General features: G+C 43.0%; 1 protein-coding gene across 1 annotated transcript in view; it reads left to right on the forward strand.

Moving 5' to 3' along the window:
* LOC147729338 (embryonic protein UVS.2-like) overlaps nucleotides 1–13,367 on the forward strand; it is a 120,331-nt gene extending 106,964 nt beyond the window's left edge. The window contains 4 exon segments of the mRNA XM_086959829.1: nucleotides 7,813–8,038; nucleotides 10,566–10,684; nucleotides 11,209–11,431; nucleotides 13,357–13,367. Of these exon segments, the coding sequence (XP_086815955.1) occupies nucleotides 7,813–8,038; nucleotides 10,566–10,684; nucleotides 11,209–11,431; nucleotides 13,357–13,367 (579 nt within the window).
* The last annotated feature ends 8,291 nt before the right edge of the window (nucleotides 13,368–21,658 follow it).

Below are 21,658 nucleotides of genomic sequence, written 5' to 3' on the forward strand. Positions count from 1 at the left end.
CCCGGACCTCAGCTGCACACAAGGAGCCTTGAATGGTAAGCACGCCTCCAGCACAACAATATCCTTTGACTGTTCAAACTGCCCTGGATGCCTGATGCGTTTCGAAGTGTCCCCACTTCTCTTCAGAGGCTTTGGCAGTTATGAAGGAGCGCTTGAGGCAACACACCCCTTCTTGCTTAGATGCACACCCTGGATGGGACTTATGGGACTTGTAGTGCCTCACGTCGCGCTAATGTTTAGTTGGTCACTTTTCAAGCCCAAAGATGGGCCTCGCTGGTTGGAATGTGTGCAGAATCCATACGCTGCTGTCCCATGTTCTCGGCCCGTAGTCAAGACCGAATGGCCCCCGGTTCTTTCAGGGTGGTGCTCCTTCCGCGGCATGGGTCACCGCATAAATATTCCAGCTCCAAGGTACCCAACGTACAAAGGAGCACCCGGACCTCAGCTGCACACAAGGAGCGTTGAATGGTAAGCACGCCTCCAGCACAACAATATCCTTTGACTGTTCAAACTGCCCTGGATGCCTGATGCGTTTCGAAGTGTCCCCACTTCTCTTCAGAGGCTTTGGCAGTTATGAAGGAGCGCTTGAGGCAACACACCCCTTCTTGCTTAGATGCACGCCCTAGATGGGACTTATAGGACTTGTAGTGCCTCACGTCGCGCTAATGTTCAGTTGGTCACTTTTCAAGTCCACAGATGGGCCTCGCTGTGTGGAATGCGTGCAGAATCCATACGCTGCTGTCCCAGGTTCTCGGTCCGTAGTCAAGACCGTACGGCCCCCGGTTCTTTCAGGGTGGTGCTCCTTCCGCAGCATGGGTCGCCGCAAAAATATTCCAGCTCCAAGGTACCCAACGTACAATGAGCACCTGGACCTCAGCTGCACACAAGGAGCCTTGAATGGTAAGCACGCCTCCAGCACAACGATATCCTTTGACTGTTCAAACTGCCCTGGATGCCTGACGTGTTTCGAAGTGTCCCCACTTCTCTTCAGATGCTTTGGCAGTTATGAAGGAGCGCTTGAGGCACCACACCCCTTCTTGCTTAGATGCACGCCCTAGATGGGACTTATGGGACTTGTAGTGCCTCACGTCGTGCTAATGTTCAGTTGGTCACTTTTCAAGCCCACAGATTGGCCTCGCTGTGTGGAATGCGTGCAGAATCCATACGCTGCTGTCCCATGTTCTCGGCCCGTAGTCAAGACCGTATGGCCCCCGGTTCTTTCAGGTTGGTGCTCCTTCCGCAGCTTGGGTCGCCGCAAAAATATTCCAGCTCCAAGGTACCCAACGTACAAAGGAGCACCCGGACCTCAGCTGCACACAAGGAGCCTTGAATGGTAAGCACGCCTCCAGCACAACGATATCCTTTGACTGTTCAAACTGCCCTGGATGCCTGACGCGTTTCGAAGTGTCCCCACTTCTCTTCAGAAGCTTTGGCACTTATGAAGGAGCGCTTGAGGCACCACACCCCTTCTTGCTTAGATGCACGCCCTAGATGGGACTTATGGGACTTGTATTGCCTAACGTCGCGCTAATGTTCAGTTGGTCACTTTTCAAGCCCACAGATGGGCCTCGCTGTGTGGAATGCGTGCAGAATCCATACGCTGCTGTCCCATGTTCTCGGCCCGTAGTCAAGACCGCATGGCCCCCGGTTCTTTCAGGGTGGTGCTCCTTCCGCGGCATGGGTCGCCGCGTGAATATTCCAGCTCCAAGGTACCCAACGTACAAAGGAGCACCCGGACCTCAGCTGCACACAAGGAGCCTTGAATGGTAAGCACGCCTCCAGCACAACAATATCCTTTGACTGTTCAAACTTCTCTGGATGCCTGACGCGTTTCGAAGTGTCCACACTTCTCTTCAGAGGCTTTGGCAGTTATGAAGGAGCACTTGAGGCACCACATCACTTCTTGCTTAGATGCACGCCCTAGATGGGACTTATGGGACTTGTAGTGCCTCACGTCGTGCTAATGTTCAGTTGGTCACTTTTCAAGCCCACAGATTGACCTCGCTGTGTGGAATGCGTGCAGAATCCATACGCTGCTGTCCCATGTTCTCGACCCGAGGTAAAGACCACATGGCCCCCGGTTCTTTCAGGGTGGTGCTCCTTCCGCGGCATGGGTCGCCGTGTAAATATTCCAGCTCCAAAGTACCCAACGTACAAAGGAGCACCCGGACCTCAGCTGCACACAAGGAGCCTTGAATGGTAAGCAAGCCTCCAGCACAATGATATCCTTTGACTGTTCAAACTGCCCTGGATGCCTGACGCGTTTCGAAGTGTCCCCACTTCTCTTCAGAGGCTTTGGCAGTTATGAAGTAGCGCTTGAGGCACCACACCCCTTCTTGCTTAGATGCATGCCCTAGATGGGACTTATGGGACTTGTAGTGCCTCACGTCGCTCTAATGTTCAGTTGGTCACTTTTCAAGCCCACGGATGGGCCTCGCTGTGTGGAATGCGTGCAGAATCCATACGCTGCTGTCCCATGTTCTCGGCCCGTAGTCAAGACCGCATGGCCCCCGGTTCTTTCAGGGTGGTGCTCCTTCTGCGGCATGGGTCGCCGGGTAAATATTCCAGCTCCAAGGTACCCAACGTACAAAGGAGCACCCGGACCTCAGCTGCACACAAGGTGCCTTGAATGGTAAGCACGCCTCCAGCACAACAATATCCTTTGACTGTTCAAACTGCCCTGGATGCCTGATGCGTTTTGAAGTGTCCCCACTTCTCTTCAGAGGCTTTGGCAGTTATGAAGGAGCGCTTGAGGCACCACACCCCTTCTTGCTTAGATGCACGCCCTAGATTTGACTTGTAGTGCCTCACGTCGCGCTATTGTTCAGTTGGTCACTTTTCAATCCCACAGATGGGCCTCGCTGTGTGCAATGCGTGCAGAATCCATACGCTGCTGTCCCATGTTCTCGGCCCGTAGTCAAGACCGCATGGCCCCCGGTTCTTTCAGGGTGGTGCTCCTTCCGTGGCATGGGTCGCCGCATAAATATTCCAGCTCCAAGGTACCCAACGTACAAAGGAGCACCCGGACCTCAGCTGCACACAAGGAGCCTTGAATGGTAAGCACGCCTCCAGCACAACGATATCCTTTGACTGTTCAAACTGCCCTGGATGCCTGACGCGTTTTGAAGTGTCCCCACTTCTCTTCAGAGGCTTTGGCAGTTATGAAGGAGCGCTTGAGGCACCACACCCCTTCTTGGTTAGATGCACGCCCTAGATGGGAGTTATGGCACTTTTAGTGCCTCACGTCGTGCTAATGTTCAGTTGGTCACTTTTCAAGCCCACAGATGGGCCTCGCTGTGTGGAATGCGTGCAGAATCCATACGCTGCTGTCCCATGTTCTCGGCCCGTAGTCAAGACCGCATGGTCCCCGGTTCTTTCAGGGTGGTGCTCCTTCCACGGCATGGGTCGCCGCGTAAATATTCCAACTCCAAGGTACCCAACGTACAAAGGAGCACCCGGACCTCAGCTGCACACAAGGAGCCTTGAATGGAAAGCACGCCTCCAGCACAACGATATCCTTTGACTGTTCAAACTGCCCTGGATGCCTGACGCGTTTCGAAGTATCCCCACTTCTCTTCAGAGGATTTGGTAGTTATGAAGGAGCGCTTGAGGCACCACACCCCTTCTTACTTAGATGCACGCCCTGGATGGAACTTATGGGACTTGTAGTGCCTCACGTCGCGCTAATGTTCAGTTGGTAACTTTTCAAGCCCACAGATGGGCCTCGCTGTGTGGAATTCGTGCAGAATCCATATGCTGCTGTCCCATGTTCTCGGCCCGTAGTCTAGACCGCATGGCCCCCGGTTCTTTCAGGGTGGTTCTCCTTCCGCGGCATGGGTCGCCGTGTAAATATTCCAGCTCCAAAAGTACCCAACATACAAAGGAGCACCCGGACCTCAGCTGCACACAACGAGCCTTAAATGGTAAGCACGCCTCCAGCACAACGATATCCTTTAACTGTTCAAACTGTCCTGGATGCCTGACCTCTGCCGCAGCATAGTTGTTTGGGTGTTTGCTTTGCATATGGCGAATCATTGTATTGTTGCCAAATGAATACTTTTTTGCAAGGTTCCCCCTGGAAAGTACAGTGCCACAGATGAGACATGTGACTTTTGGAGCATTAAATTCTTTAGTCCCCTTGGGATTTTAAAAAACTCCCACACAATGTGCTCCTTTGGTTTATAGGGGGTATTATCTTCAGGCAGGAACTGTCTCTCCTCCTCCTCCTCCTCCTCCTCCTCCTCTTCTTCTTCACCACCACTGTGATGTTGTGGTGGTCCTTGTGGTGGTGGTGGTGGTTGAGATGCCCCGGCTGCTGCTGCTACTGTAGCCATTTCTCACTACAAAAAGGTCTGCAAACAGGTCTTCCTCAGTCAATGTACAAAGTGAGAATGAGGAAAAAAGGTGGGGGCTTTCATCATTTGGAAAAAAAACTGTTCATGACCCGACGCGCTTATGCTACGCGCCCCGGGGCGCGCCCGGGGGTGCTTACGTAGCGCGATCGTATGCGCTCTGGTGCGTCTGGGTGCGCTTATGCCATGCGTTTCACGCGGACGCGGCTCCGCGATACGTCACGATTATGTTTTTATTCGCGGCAATAGCGCTAACGGGGCGCTCACCGGTACGCGCACCGGGGCGCGCCGCAAGATTGCACTTACCGGTGCGCTCACCGGTACGCGCACCGGTAATCCATTATGAGTCTGATTGGTTCTTCCATTGTACTCTCTTTTGTTTGTGGCTTTAGACAATCTGCCGTTGATTTCTCATTTGCTCTTTCCCAACATTTTTTAGTCAAGTTTTTCCCATACTTTCTTTTTCGGAATCTATTCATTGTTATTACACTGTGTTTTTCCCATTCTGTTTTCTCACTACAGATACGTTTAATGCGAAGAAATTCTCCGTAAGGTATACTTGAGATCAAGGCCGGTTGATGAAAACTCGTAGCTTCCAAGGTGGAGTTTGTAGCTGTTACCTTTCTGTGCAGAGTTGTCTCCACTTTGTTATTTCTTACGTATACCTCTGTGTCTAGGAAAGATAGACGTTCCCTGCTTTTTGTGTAGGTAAATTTCAATCCTCGCGTACTATTGACTCATAATGGACTCATAATGGATTACAGCAAGGAGTCCAAACAAGTAATCCATATTCTCAAAAAAAATTGGAAAATACTAAAACTTGACCCGACGGTAAGCCAGAAAATGGGGGATCATCCTGTGGTTACATATAGAAGATCGAAAAATTTGAAAGACCAATTGATCCATAGCCACTTTGTCAACCGGAAAAAAACACCATGGCTCAAAACCGTTGGATTTAACAAATTCTATAATTGCAAAGTCTGCGAGATAGCGAAACCCGCCAAACAAATCAAGATGGCAAACCGAAAGATCTGGAAGATAAAGGAATTAATTACCTGCAAAAGCCAGTACACGGTCTATATGATTGAATGTCCTTGTCAGTTACGATATATAGGAAGTACAATCTGTGAGCTGAAAAAGCAAATTTTGGAGCATGTAAGGGCCACTACAAACAAGGACAGAGGGAATGCAGTGGCCAAACACATGGAGACACATCATAACGGAAACTGGCGATTGTTAAAATTCCTGGGATTGGAAACAATGGCACCGTCAGACAGGGGTGTACATCGAGAAAAACTTCTACGCCAAAAGGAGTCACGCCACATTTTGAACTTTCGAACAATGACCCCTTTCGGGCTGAATCAGTCGGAAGAACTTTATGTACATATTTGAAAAAACTAAGACTGCTTCTCTAAACAAACTCCATAATTTTTCCATCCCGAAAACCCACGGCACAGGTCGAAAACAATTGAGCATCTGGGATAATAAAACATAGAGACCCATAAACATTTTCCAAAAACTTTACAATCCCTCAGCAATGTCAGCCCACTAGAGGGCACCAAATATTTCTAAGGAATAAGACTTGGGAATGTGACCCTGCGTTCAAAGGATTTTTTTCTTTTGTTTAAAAACTGTTTGATAATTGCTTATGGAGGTATTACCTCACTAAACATTAAAGGGTGTTAAAACTAAGAACAGCAGGGCGAGGGAATTATAATGTGTGGCACTAAGTTGGTGTTAAATGTATGATGTTTACATGAATTGGAAATGTAAACTAAAAATCCCAGAATACCATTGTGAATGTTAACAGATTGGTGTAACCATGTGACCGAGGTGGGCGGGAACTCCCTTTTTAAAAAACAGCCAGCAAACAGTGTTTGAAACAACCGTGATCAAGTTAGTGGGGAGCTAACAAAACGCGTTGGTTTTGTGTTGTGAACAATGCTGCAGAGGATTTAAGAATAAATTAAGTTGTCTCACACAAATCGAGTGACTGGAGTGGCGGCTTCTTTTGTTTGACCGGGGGATCTGGTATTCCTTGGTAAACGCAGTTTGGATATATAGCGGTTTGGTTCCACCGCACGTAGCCACGCACCTGCAAGCAGCGCCAAACACGCAAGGAGACTTGAACCAACCCAGGTCTAATATATATATATATATATATATATATAAATATATATATATATATATATATATATATATATATATATATATATATATATATATATATATATATATATATATATATATATATAAAATCAATACAAACGCTCCTGCTGGCAACCCCTCGACTTTGACTGGGGTGGCTCGATCCGGCGGAGCAGCCGGAAGTAATATCCTTATCAAAACGGCGTTCCTTAACGAGCACTCGGGCGTCGGAGGTACAAACCACAATCCACATGTAAGTCCAATAAAGTTGAATTTATTTACTCCATAAATCCACGTGACACATTTCGCACTCCACAGAGCGCTTGATCACGCGCTCTGTGGAGTGTGAAACGTGTCACGTGGATTCATGAAGTAAAAAAATTCAACTTTATTGGACTTACATGTGGATTGTGGTTTGTACCTCCGACACCCGAGTGCTCGTTAAGGAACGCCGTTTTGATAAGGATATATATATATATATATATATATATATATATATATATATATATATATATATATATATATATATATATATATATATATAGGCGTGGACAGTAGTAAATCTATACTTAGCTATACATGTTCAGGATGTTTCTCTAGTTGATATTTGTGCTACAATGCTTTTGTATGAGATATTAAATGATATGTCGCTGCTCTACTGTACAATCCTTGCAAGAAGTATGAACTTCCATTCCTAATGTGGAAATCTTTGTGAGATTTCATCTGAAGGGATGAAACATTCTGCATTTCATAGTCGGTTGTTGGGCATGGCTCACATTCAAAGGTACAAACACAGGTTATTGATAATCCAGAGGCAATGCCCCAGAGGTCTAGGGCCTTCACTATGAGCCCAGTGAGGAACCAACAGTACTATTTTTCTTGAAGCCTTTACCAGCTTATCTCCCTTCATTGCTCCTTTAACTTGACTGACATCCCCAGCTTAGCACAAGCAATCAAGAATCCAGTGTGTTACTTCTTTACAAGATGTACCTGAGCTACAGCAGAAGTTTGGTTCCTAGTAGAGGCACCATGAGAGAAGACAAGAGAAGCAGGGATAACATGATGGTGTCTCTTTGAGCACACAATTGAACTGGAGGTATGTGACAATGGAGCCTGGAAACAGCAGAAGTTAATGAATTAACGAGTTAAGATAAAAGGGTTCAAGTATTGTCTGAGTGTGAATGCATAATCACTGTGTAGTCCGTGTACAACTTTCATAAACTGAAAATAGGACCCTTTTACATGAATGAAGGATAGATAGTTTTAGACACTCTGGAGATCGTATGCCTAATTTATTGCACTTCCTTCTCAGATTCTTCTGCAGTTTGATGCCTTCGATCTCCAAACATCCACAAACTGCGCTTCTGACTACCTCACAATTTACGATGGCAACAATAAGACAGCCCCAGTCTTACTCAGCAAAGTGTGTGGGACCAGGCAGCCCCTGATATTCACCTCTTCCAGAAATGAGATGTTGCTCGAGTTTGTGACGGACAGCTCCATCACCGCCAGTGGGTTCAAGGCCTCCTACAGCAATGGTACGATCCTTGGTAACAGGCTGCCTCAGACAGGGAAGTGAACTCGGAGACCTCCTACAGCAATTGCATGGACCTTGGCGTCAGGGTGCTCTCAGACAGCAGAGGGAGAGATTAAAGGCCCCCTACAGCAATTGTATGTCCTTGGTGTTGTGGCAATCTCAGACATGGAGGAGGACTCAGAGGCTTCCAACAGCAATGGTACAGTCCTTGGTGTCAAGCTACTGTCAGACAGGGAGGAGGAAGGCAGAATCTTCCTACAATAATGGTATGGGCCTTGGTGTCAGGTCGCTCTCAGACAGGAGACGGAGGACTCAGATGTCTCCTACATCAATGGTACAGTTCTTGGTGTCAGGCTGCTCTCAGACAGAGGAGGGAGAACTCAGAAGCCTCCTACAGCAATGGCACAGTCATTGGTGTCAGGGTGCTCTCAGACTGGGGAGGGTCAATTCAAACACCTCCTACAGTCCTCGGTGTCAGGGTGATCTCATACAGGGGTCGGAGCACTCAGAGGCCTCCTACAGCAATGGTATGATCCTTGGTATCATCCCACTCTCAGAGAGGGAAGAGGAATACAAAGGACTCCTTCAGCAATGGTGTGGTCCTTGATGTTGGACTGCTCTCAGAGAGGGGAGTGGGGATTCAGAGGCCTCCTTCAGCAATGGTACAATCCTTGGTGTCAGGTAGGCGTGGGCGGAAAATCCGTTCTGCTCGCGGATTTTGCGGCTTTTCGGGAAATCCGCAATCCGCGAGATTTGCGAATTTCCCGCAAAATCCGCAAATCCGCGAGCAGCGGATTTTGCTCGCACTGCTCGCACTGTTCGCGTGAGTTCGCGCCCCGCGAATAAGTGCAACATTGCAGAAATACGATCTTGGCAAAACTGAAAGTAACTACTTACCAGGTTCAAAAGTTCAGGCACATCATTAGTAGCCATTTCCTGTAGTGCTTCCTGAGGGGCCCCTCCAGAGTTCAGTTGCCAGTTGAAACTATTATGTGACCCTGCTCTGAACCTCAGAATAGTTACACATATGCCACAAAGGTCCTGAATTACAGCTAAGGGAGACAAGCAGGAGCCAGGCTGGAAGTTAAAATCCATTAATCAGCCCCTAATTCATTATTGTCAGTTGGGGCAGGGCAGGTGTTGTAACTAATTTTGCAACAATGAAAGCACTTAGCAAGTGCAAAAGATCACTAATCAGGGCGCACTAAGGAAGCAGGTGCCAGCTAAAAAAATATTCTGTGACACATTAATCAGCCCCAAATTAATTCAGGTCACTTGAGGCAGGGAAGGTGTGCTTTGCTTTGCCGAAAATAATGTACACTGCACAACCAGAGGGTGTAGTGATGAAACAGAGGGTGGCATGGGTGGGCCAGAGGGTGGCATGAGTAGTCAGAGAGTGGCAGTGGTGACAGAGAGTGGCAGTGATGAAGAAGAGTGTCCCAAACAGGCTGGACACGTAGAAACAACAAGTTCGCAAAACTTGCGACCCGACAGGTAAGTTCGCAAATTGCGAAATTGTAAAAACCCTCGCGAACTGGCAGAAACACGGGCGAACACAAAAAAAAAAAAAATCCGCAAATTCGCGGGAATTCGCGGATTTTGCGGATTGCGAATCCGCAAATCCGCAAAATTCGCGGATTGCCAATCCGCAAAATCCGCTCATGCTTAGTGTCAGGTCACTCTCAGAGAGGGAGGAGGAATACAGTGTCCTCCTACAGCAATGGTACGTCCTTGATGTTGGAGCACTCTCAGAGAGGGGACGAAGGACTCAAAGGGCTCTTACAGCAATGATACGGTACTTGCTCGGAAGCTGTCTTAGCCAGGAGAGAGGACGCAAATGCCTCTTGTAGATGCCCAGTGAGCGGTCCTCTCAGAATATCTGGGCGTGTTGGCATCAGGTTAACTGCAGGAAGTGCCTACTCCTCAGATTCAATGGAAGTCTCACAATGGGATACAAGGAGATGTTGAGGGCCCAGTACGCTGTCATAATCCGCTTGAGTCTAGGGAAGGAGGCGGGAGATGGGGGGAGAATTAGTGGTATTTTGTTTCTTATTTCTGTGCCTGTGAAATCTTGCCTACTGATGATCGGGGGTTGGCAAAGAACACTCTGTGCACAAAATGTATAGATACACATATGATGAGTGATATGGGAGTGTACTGACAAGGACGTCTGATAGTGGGGTCCTCTAGTATAAGAACGGCTCTTTCACATGAGCTCTATTTATCATCCCGAATGTAAATCTATGCTTTCTAACTAGGACCTCATAACATGCCAGCAGGTGGTTCCCAGGTGTGCATTAATACCTTCAATTTCTTGCCATCTACCACTATTTTAGAGGGCATGTGAGCTGAAACAGTGCACAAGGGGTAGCAGGCAGAACCCTACTACTGGCTCCAGTTCGGCACACAGTTGTTGAAGGACTGAAACTGAGATGGTGTTTTGTGTTTTGTGTGTGTGGACATTGAACACTTGTGACTAGTACTCTATGCTGCAGAGGACTTAAGATTGTTTTTCTTCTTTTTGATAGTACAATGCGGGGGCATATTCACCAGCTCTGCTGGTACCGTCTCATCCCCCTACTTCCCCAAAGTTTACCGTAGCAACATGGACTGCAGCTTCTACATCTTGGCTCCAGCTGGATACAAGGTAAGTGCTGGTGCTATCTAATGTCATTCTAGTACTGAGAATAGGAGTGCAAACCTGCTAGACCCTAGAATCATGAAGAACCTTCTTGAATGTCTTACTGAGAGGGCAACATAGGATCATGACTTTTCAGAACAGGGAATCAGAGTCATGTTTAAAAAATGTATCTAGCCTGACATGCCCTCGGATGATCAAATGCCACTTCTGGGTGATGAAGATGTCTAGGCGCTGAACTATATGTATAAAAACGTAAGCGGTCCCTGCTGACAGGGCAGTGATGGCACATAAGGGCCAACACATGCTTCTTCTTCCTTATGCCACACTGCCTCCTGCTTGCAGGACAGCAATGGTAAAAAAAAGTACCAAAGCATGTTTCTCCTTTTATACCTCACACAGCTCCCTACTGCCATGAGAAAGATGGTCAGAAAAGCTGTCACATTGCCTTCATCCTTGTGACACCCTGCCTCCTGCTGGCATGACAGAGGTATCATTTAAGGGCTAACATATACTTCTTTTACACACTGTAGGTCTCCTTGACATTCACATCTTTTGCCGTTGAACCTGATTCAACATGCGCCTACGACTACTTGTCTATTTTCAACGGTGCCAAGACCACCTCCCCGCTTATTGGCAAATACTGTGGATCCAAGATAGTCCCACCAGTGACCTCCACCGGGAGTTCCCTTCTGCTCCAGTTCCACAGTGATGACTTATTGAACATGAAGGGATTCCAGGCCACCTACACTTTCGGTAAGTTTATCTGCAGTAAAGTGACGTACTGGTTCTTCATCACTGAGGCTGAGCACAGCAGGGATGTGTTTATTCTTATCTGAGAAGAAGTGTCAGAAGGCAGATGTTAAACCAAGGCATGTGCTCTAGTTTACTGTTCATGGGGTTAGCCTGTACGCTCTGCTGTGTGCTGAGCCTACACAGAAGAGCTACTCAATGCTCTAGCAAGAATATAGTGTGTACAAAAAGCACAAGTTGGCCCTTTATTCCACTCATTAACTACAAGGGTCAAGAAGGTGTTTTTCTTGGCTTATGAGGTGAAGACATTGATACAAACTGTACAAGGAATGGATATAAGGATGTGACCCTAGTGCATTGAAAGGCCAAACCACTCACATGTCTACCAATACTCAAAGTTCCAACACATGGGACCTTACTTTGTGAAGGTCTTACCTTGGCTATCACATGTGATGTCAATTAGTGAAGGGTTGTCCAATTTCGATCACAGAGCAATATGCAATATATAGTGTAGCAGTGGCAGAGAAACTATAGTATGCAAGTATAAATTGACCTTAAATACTCAGCATTCAAGGTCCATATGTGGAGGATTGTTGCGGTCTGATCAATGAGCACAACTCTGTGAGTGATTGGAATTTGTGAGGTAGCAGCAGAAAAGGATTAAAATACACATATAGGTTTACCTAATAAAAAACAACATCTTGAATCCCTGAGATTTCTGAAATAATTTTTCACTCACTCCTGAAGTCAGTGTGTGGGATTCATATACAATTTCAGATACAGTTGTGGCTACTGTTGGACCTTTTCAAATCTTCTGAGGATGCCTACAACAAAGGGCACTAGTGCAAATTGATAAATAGCTACTTCTCTTGCATCTAACTTTAGTGGTAGTGACGTATCATGGGGCACTAGTGGCAAATAATAACCTTGTCTCCCACCATCGAACTTTGGCAGTAGTTACATGTGTTAAGGGCACTCGTGGCAATTATTAAATAGCCTCATCTTCCACCATCTAACTCTGGTAGTAGTTACATGTGTCATGCCCTTTCAATGGAAGACAAAGGGGGTCATTTAGCAGTTGGTGGAATAGCAGTCCTGCTGCTAATTGGCATTACAGGGCATATCGCTTCTACTGTCGAAGCTATGTAAAGAAGGGCACTCGTGCCAGTAAATAAATGTTCCCCTCTCCCACCATTGTAATATGGAAGACAAAGAGGATCAGCGTTTTAACGAGGGGAGTCCTGTTGTGAATTAGTGGGGTACTGCTCGGGGAAACTCTTAGTCCTCCTCCTTCTTATTAGGAGTTGGACAACTGCGGGTGCAGCCTCCACTGACAGTAAGCCATATGCCACATGTCTCTGCCTTTGATGCATCATTAAACCTACTCTAATTAGGGGGGGCCTCCCAAAGCAGATCTGCCTTGCCTGTGTCTGCCATGGGAGACATGGAGAACCGGACAGGGAAAACAAGAGTGGTCTCCAATGGCTTGGTGAAAACACATTGCATGTCAGGGACATTGGTTTTGTTTGTTCTTGGAAATAAATCTGTTTTGGGTGTTTGTGAGAAGCAAAAATAATTCTGCTACAACTGTGACAGCTAATTAGGATGGATGATCTGTCATGGCATGGGTGGAGACAGTGCTTCTGCAGCCCCAGCAGCCTCCATACTCTGACTGCTGGGTTCTGAATGATCCCAAAGTGCTGCTGACCAGCTCTATCATGTGGTTGGGCTCAATTATTCACAATAAAAATACAACCCATTCATAGTTTAGAATGATCAACTAATATGCAAATAATCACCTCAGTAAATGTGCACAGTACATATTCCTTGGGTATCATGAAAACCTAAGTGAATTTTGCTGTTCAGTCGATGGAAGAGTCTTCTCACACTTTAACAACTTATAAGTGTTTTCTCATATTTACTTTCAGTGAGCGCCTAACCCAGGAGAAGCTGACATGCCACAGCTTCACAGAAGGTCATGACCCCGGAAGTCCATCTGTCCCTCAGATAGATTTGGTGGATGGTTTAAATGCTGCATTTGTTTCTCTCTGAGTCTAAGTTATTGATGTTCCTGCTTCTCTCTCTTGTTGAAGTTGTGACATGTGTTCCATTGTGTGTTGTTATAACATGTAGAAAGAAGTATGTTGCCAACAGTGGTTGCCATTGTGAATCAAGTATTTTCAACCTGCCTTACATTTGGCTCTTCAATTATACTAAGGGTGAAATGTTGTGCTGATGTGAAGTGAAATAAAGATATAAAATAAAGTGATAGACTCTTTTGCAGATCATGTAGTATAGAACCAGTTCTATGTTGGCACCACTTGGCAAAGCACCAAGCGTGGGGAACGTGGGTCTGTAACATTTAAAAAAAAGCACTTGACCTTTTAGCATTGTTATGCAGTTGTAAAATGTATTATGACCTCTGTGTTAATGGATCACAAAATTTGAACATTTTACACCTGAATATCCGCAAGCTTCCTATTGAAATTAATTCACACAATACTGATTGTGATATGATGGAACACTTATTATATGATGTATAGGGGCTTGCAAGAGGGACATACAATTATATTCATGGTAACCATAATAAAATTACATGATGTGGACATATAAATAATGGTTAGAAATGGTGATTGTGAGTTGACAAATGTTGATTGAGCAGCTGAAACGCGTTCTCGGAGACTAGTGCTGTCTTAATAAAATGCAGTGATTCCTCATGTTTCAGGGTGCAGCCTTTTCTCTTGATATGCACGGCAGCATGTCGCTTCCTTGTTATATATATATATATATATATATATATATATATATATATATATATATATATATATATATTACCTACTGGCGGTCGCCAGTAGGTATATATAGTTAGGATTTTTTCCCTATGGGATTTCTGAAAATTCTATGCCTAATAACTTTTGCGTTCGTGGACGGAATTGGCTGAAATTTTCAGGAAAATGGCACATTTTGTTTCTGAGCAGACCTTGAAAATTTGGGGGGGTTTTGTGGAGGGGGGGCCGAGAAAAAAGGGGGGTCCCAAAACGCCTTTTTCCCATGTTAATTTCCATAGGGCGGTTGGACTCACTTTTAGCCCGAACGGCTGAATGGATTTTCACGAAACTTGGCAAAATTGTAGGGACTGTTAGCCCGATGTGCCTTTGCTAGGTCTCAATATATGTGCTTCAGTGGATTTTGAGAAATTAACGTTTAAATCAAGATATATATCTGTAACAGCGCTCCGGGCAGCTATCCGGTTAGCGAACCTTTCGCGTAACGGAACTTTGCGATGAGAAGCTGATTGGCCCTCCGGTGTCTGTCAACATTCTAAACAGTCCGGAGCGGCCGCCATCTTGTCTCTCGGTAGGATCGAGAGACAAGAGGAGGCCAAAACAAAGGGGGAAATTACCATAAGGGGGCATAGTAGATCCTCGTTGACCCCCTAGGTTTTATGTGGAGGTTTTAAAAGGGCCTAGGAGGGTCCAAAAAAAAAAATTTTTTTTTGCGTGGTAAGCGCCAAGTTCGCGAACCGGATAGCTTTCTGGGCAGCGAACTTTATGGATAAAAGAATGAAAGACTTTTCTAATACTGTATGTTAATTGTTTGTTGTTTTTCTTGTTTTTTTTTGTTTTCTTTATTTATTTATTTTTTTTATTATGATTGTGTTTCATACTTTATTAAATTTTCTAACATTTCATTGTCAGAAATGTCATAATTTATTATAGGGTGTAATTGTTTTTCATTTTGAAGCAAGTTGTCTACTGCTTCAACACATTGTAGAAGTTCGTGGTCTCTACTGTCATCCATAAAGTCATCAAGTTTGTCTTGGCTGCTCTCCTTCAGTTCAATCGAAAATGAAACTTGCTGCTCGCCTTCCATTTTGCCTGAAATTTGGATTAAAAAAATATATATTAGTAGAGATAGGGCACTGTTGGGATTAATTTTAGATAGGCAGTTTTTATCAGTGAATTTATCTTTTGGCAGTGTATAGTATGAGAGTGGAAATAGGACTAAAAAAAAGTGTATGTGATTTAACCAAGACACTACTACTACAGAGGGATAGTGTATATGTAGCAGAAAAAGTCTACTATATTAAGTCATAGTGCACAATATATTAAATTATAACTTACCTTCACAAAGAAGTTGAAGTTTTTTGAAGCTTTTGAAATAGGAGGTACAACAAGAAGTAGTAGTCAAAATGGCTGTGTTTCCTTCTCTCCCTTTATATATATACAGGTATATAACCAATCAAATGTCAGGTAATAAAAGTAGAAAATGAAAGTAACATTTTCATTGGTTGTCAATTCCAACAATTCAGATGTGTTTTGTGAAGTAATTTACCTCACGGTACTTGGAGAGGTCTACAGGCTAAATGGCTAAATGGAATTTCAATGAAATTTGTGAGAATGGAAGGGATTGTTATGTAGTATGAGCTAATCTATATTTGGTGAGAGTGTTTCTAGTCGTTATTCTGTAAATTACTTTCCCGCCTTTTTTTAGGACCGCTTTCCGGGAAGCTGCCCGGTTAGCGAACCTTAAGCGTCACGGGAGTCCACCATTTTGTGTTTCGTTCGCATTAAGATACAAGATGGAGGGCAAATAATGTTTAGAATGGGTAGAAGGGGTCATGGTAGACTTATCTTGACCCCCTAGGTTTTCTGAGCGTGGCTGAGGAGGCTTATATGTGCGGAAAAAAATTTTTTTTTAAAAAAATTCCGCGAGGTTAGCTTTCGGTTAGCGAACCGGGTAGCGCTCCGGGGAGCGAATTTTGTGGAAAATTAGTGAAAAAAGTTAGAGAAAAATAATAATTGTGAGTGATCAGATGTAGGGTAGCTCTGAGAAGAGCTTTTGGGTTTATGGTACATTTAGGTACTTATAAGTAGGTACCAATGCAGAGTCTTAAATTCAGAATGAAAATTCTGTTGCCCTCATCTGAGAAGTGAACTCCATCTCCTCTGTAGATATCTTGCATGTAGTAACGCAAGTTATTGTTGTACAGAGAGCCCATTCCATGGTCTCTCATGTAAGCTGAAACAGATTTGTTTACATGCTTCCTCGCTTTCTCAATTTGTGGACAAAATTGGTTGGACCACCTCCATTTCTGTCTTTGGCATATATTGGAATATACCAAGGCAGTTTGAGGAAAAAGTGCCATTAATTGCTCCAAGGTGTCCTTTAAAAGCATTTCCAGACCTACCCCTGTCAAAGTGCCCAAATCATTACCTCCACAGTGCACTATTAACAGGTCAGGTTTTGGCAAATGCATAAAGGTTTTCACCAATGGTATCAATTGGTGACATTTTAATCCTCTTTGGCCCAACCACTTAATTTCCACATCTTGTAAATTGAGGTTGTGTAAATTTCTGCTCTCAGCATACCTTTGAGCCCAGTGGATGTAACTATGTCCAACAATCCAGACGTTAAACATGGTGGAAGAAGGTTGTTCTGCAGTCAGATGAAGTGTGGTAATGAAAGGGCAGTTGAAACAGTAGGAGTTTCTAAAGAAAAAAAACTGTGGATTTACAATGCTAATGATTCATTAGCAGTGATTGGTGCATTTCCATTTCTGAAAACAGAAAGTTAGGGTGCATGGATGTGTTCTTTGAAAGATGTAATTTGAATGGTCAAGGAAGAAACATTTAATGAAAGATTGCACTGGATACGCAGGTGCACTGAGAGTTCAGAGTTCAATTGAAACATTGTTGTGTGAATTTGCAAACATGAGAGGTCTTCCAGGAGGTGGTTGCTATGGAAACAAGGCAGACAGGGCAGAGGGGGGAAGGGTTTTGATTTGAAAAAAGTGAGGGAAGAGGTATGATTGGCTAATATGAGAGATATGTGAAAAGAATATCTGTATTTCTGTGCTTTCAATAGCTGCAGCCTTTGGAGTGCATCCTTTTTCTTCTGCTGAAGACAATTTGGTGTATTTCTGAGACTGTTTTCAAAACTCAAAAAATATTTGCTAAGGTGAGAAAAGATTTATTTAATTTAGATAGAGAATAGTATGATTTAAGGAGAAAATGATGAAGAAAGCTGTGTTTTTAAAATGTGGTTTTGTCTCTAGTGATATACTAATAGAATTAGTTTCAAAGAGAAATTATAATTGCATATTTGGTGTAACATTCTGGCATGCAGTTACACAAGATATTGTAATACATGGAGGCCATTTCATGGTCTGTTATGTAAGCTGAAACAGATATGTTGCTTTTAAAAACGATTTAAGAAATCAATTACATTTCTAGATATGTACTGCTAGAGCTTCATAGGTTGTTTTGGGCCATATTTATAAGGTATTTGAGTGTCTAAGATGTTGTGTTCGCCTTTTAAAATGTAAAGTGTTCCTCATGGGACAAGTGTCTTGTAAATACGCTCCCACTTGTGCTTGGCAAATTTAGATTTTGATTATGGGAGTTACCTAGCCATGTTAATAGTGTCCCAAAAATGGTGCTAGGGCATTCCAGAAAACACTTTCATGTGTCTCAAGGACATTTTTAGTCATTTCTTCATGAATGCAGGTATACAATTGATTTATATGCTGTGTTTAAAAACGAATTTTGAAATGAATTAAATTTTAGGATATGTACTGTTAGAGCTTCATAGGTTGTTTGGGGTCATATTTAGAAGGCATTTTAGTGTCTTTGAAGTTATTTTTCCCTTTTTAAATGGAAAGCGTTCCTCATGGGGCCCTGAGCAGTTCTTAGCCATGTTATTTAATAGGAAGTGGATAACATGGCTAAGAGCATTTGCTGGGAAATGCATGAATATCGCTGATTTTTCTGCTATATTCATGCATTGTGGCCGTTTTTTTTCACATTGTTCATAGGTTGTTTGGGTTCATATTTAGAAGGCATTTTAGTGTCTTTGATGTTATTTTTCCCTTTTTAAATGGAAAGCGTTCCTCATGGGGCCCTGAGCAGTTCTTAGCCATGTTATTTAATAGGAAGTGGATCACATGGCTAAGAGCATTTGCTGGAAAATGCATGAATATCGCTGATTTTTCTGCTATATTCATGCATTGTGGCCGTTTTTTTCACATTGCTTCATAGGTTGTTTGGGTTCATATTTAGAAGGTATTTTAGTGTCTTTGATGTTATTTTTCCCTTTTTAAATGGAAAGCGTTCCTCATGGGGCCCTGAGCAGTTCTTAGCCATGTTATTTAATTGGAAGTGGATAACATGGCTAAGAGCATTTGCTGGAAAATGCATGAATATCGCTGATTTTTCTGCTATATTCATGCATTGCGGCAGTTTTTTTTCACATTGCTTCATAGGTTGTTTGGGTTCATATTTAGAAGGCATTTTAGTGTCTTTGATGTTATTTTTCCCTTTTTAAATGGAAAGCGTTCCTCATGGTGCCCTGAGCAGTTCTTAGCCATGTTATTTAATAGGAAGTGGATAACATGGCTAAGAGCATTTGTTGGAAAATGCATGAATATCGCTGATTTTTCTGCTATATTCATGCATTGCGGCAGTTTTTTTTCACATTGCTTCATAGGTTGTTTGGGTTCATATTTAGAAGGCATTTTAGTGTCTTTGATGTTATTTTTCCCTTTTTAAATGGAAAGCGTTCCTCATGGTGCCCTGAGCAGTTCTTAGCCATGTTATTTAATAGGAAGTGGATAACATGGCTAAGAGCATTTGTTGGAAAATGCATGAATATCGCTGATTTTTCTGCGTTATTCATGCATTGCAGGCCTTTTTTTATCACATTTGCAAGCATTTCTTAGCCATGTTATCCAATGGGAGGTGGATAACATGGCTAAGAGCATTTGCTTCAAAGGTTGTTTGGGGTTATATACCATTTTTGGGAAATTATTAACATGCCTATCTAACTCCCATAATCAAAATCTAAATTTGCCAACCGCAGGTGGGAGCGTATTTACAATAAATTTGCACCATGAAGAATGTAAAATAGCATACTAGATACTCAAATAACTTATAAATATGATCCAAAACATCTTATGAAGCACTAGTAGTGCATATTTCCAGAAATGTATTGGTTTTCATTTAATGATTTACTTCATTGGTAGGCCTTCACATGTTTTTTTACCTTGGTTTTTTTTCAGTGAAAATCTTATCTGCAACCATGTGTTGGCCTCACCTCAAATAAACAAAACAGGTGATGGACTGAATGTGGATCAATGACACACATTCACCCCAGTCCAAAGATCTGGGCCTAAACAAACCTTTAGATAGGCTACATCTTATCGTCATCCTGAATTAATGATTTAAAATATTAGGGAGTGATTTATGAGTGTTGTATGCCTGTTTTGTACCATTGAGTGTCATTTTTGTGATGCAGTGCTGGTGGAAAATATTTGCTATGTTAAATAATTAGTACAGCATTAAGTTTTAGATGACTGTTATTTATTTACTGTTTGGTAATAGTGGTTAATAACATTTTATATTATATTTTTTCACAGATTCAACTGCAGATTCTTTCATAGTTTGGAAAATGCCTTCCAGAAGTCGAATACGAAAGGCTAGAAAACGTCAAAGACAGCAGGATGATGTTTTATTGCAGCAGTCCTCTTCCCCAAATACTTGTCAAAACACCAAGAAAGGTCCGGGTAAGAGCACGAAATCATTCTTAAGAAATATTTGTAGTAAAAAAAATTTTGCTCAAAAAAATGTGTCTCTTAACAAAAAGAGAAGTAATTTAAATGGAAAGGAGAGACCCATCACAAATGTTACTGGTAGAGGAAGAGATAACTCTGTGCATGATAGTAGAAGGAAACAACAGTTTAGGGACATTCGACAACGAATGTTTCGTAATAGGATATTAGTTAATTTATTGAAAAATATTAAAAAGAAAGGCCAACAGAAAGCGGCATTTTATAGGAAGAAGAAAAATGTAGAGAAAATTATTGATCATGCTTTTGAAATCAAGCGAAAGTTGTTTATTTTGGTAATCAATAGAATTAGGAAACTAAGCAAGGTAATTTCTGATTTCAAAACAAAAAGTAGATGGAAGAGAGTAGTAAATCGTACTAACTTTTGTGAAGTTTTTTCTGGAGAATGGATGCATAGTTCAAGTTCTGAGGCATTTTTTAATGAGGAGACTTATTTTCAGGATAATGATTTGGTGCATGCAGTTGACATCAGTGGTCGAGCTTATGAAGTGAAGGATGGTTGTCCAGTTGAAAAAGAACTACTTGTGACAACAGAGACAGAAGAGGCGCTAAGTGATGAGGTTTTAGGAAGACGTCCTAAGGGTCCTGTGTACATTTGGAAGTGTAGTTCTATTTGCAGTGTGCGACAGGTTTCCATCAATTTGCTATGTGATTTTATACGGACATTTAATAAGAAAAGTTTGAAGCAGAAAATGAAGTTGTTGCAAGATTTAGATCCTTGCAGAGTGAGACAAATGACAGGTTTGCGTGGTCATTCACTGGCTTGTCTTTCCAGGAGAGTATGCCAGAGTGTTTTTCATCATTTCAGGATGCTAGCAGTGCATCATAATAAAGTGAGAAAATTAGTGAGAATGTTGTATTATGCTAAGAGTCCAGCAATTATGCTTAAACAGTTATGTGCTGCTCTTTTGCATGGTTCTGAAATAGATGTGAAGAATCTTTGTGAAGAAATTGAGTTTTGTTACTTTGGTAGTAAAGATGAGAATGTTCAAATTGACCCTGAAGTAGAGGGTAATGTGGAAGATAATGTACAGGTTTCCAGTACAGATAATTTTCAGAAGGAAATTGCCACGTTTCAGATGAAATCAAGTGAGAGGCCTAATTTCACTTGTGTATGTTGTCGACGCACTTATTATAAGAATCAGACTAAGGTAGTGGATTTATATGCAAAAAGTGAAAGGGAAAATAATAGTGAATGGAAGGATTTAGCCACATACTTGATGGTAGAAAATTATTTTGATTTGGGATCGGATCAACGTGTGTGTACTTATTGTTGTAATAAATTAAACCAAAACCAGATGCCTGCTAGGGCAGTTCATAATAATCTGGAATTGGTTGAGATTCCTTCTGAATTGAAGGATTTAAATACTTATGAATCTATTTTGATTCAAAGTATCCATCCCTTTCAGGCTATTGTAAGAATGGAGCCAAAGACAGGGAAATTGCCTCCAGCAGATTTACAGAGAGGATTAAAGGGAAGAGTTGTTTATTTGCCTCTAGATTTGAACAAAAACATTAACACAATTGGAATAGAAAAAGTGGAAGAGGAACCTCTGGTTATCTTGGTTAATGGGGTTCCGACAAAGAATAAGAAAATATGGCAA

The sequence above is a fragment of the Lissotriton vulgaris genome, chromosome 2_2 (genome assembly GCF_964263255.1).
Source record: "Lissotriton vulgaris chromosome 2_2, aLisVul1.2, whole genome shotgun sequence".
NCBI classification, from domain to species: Eukaryota; Metazoa; Chordata; class Amphibia; order Caudata; family Salamandridae; genus Lissotriton; species Lissotriton vulgaris.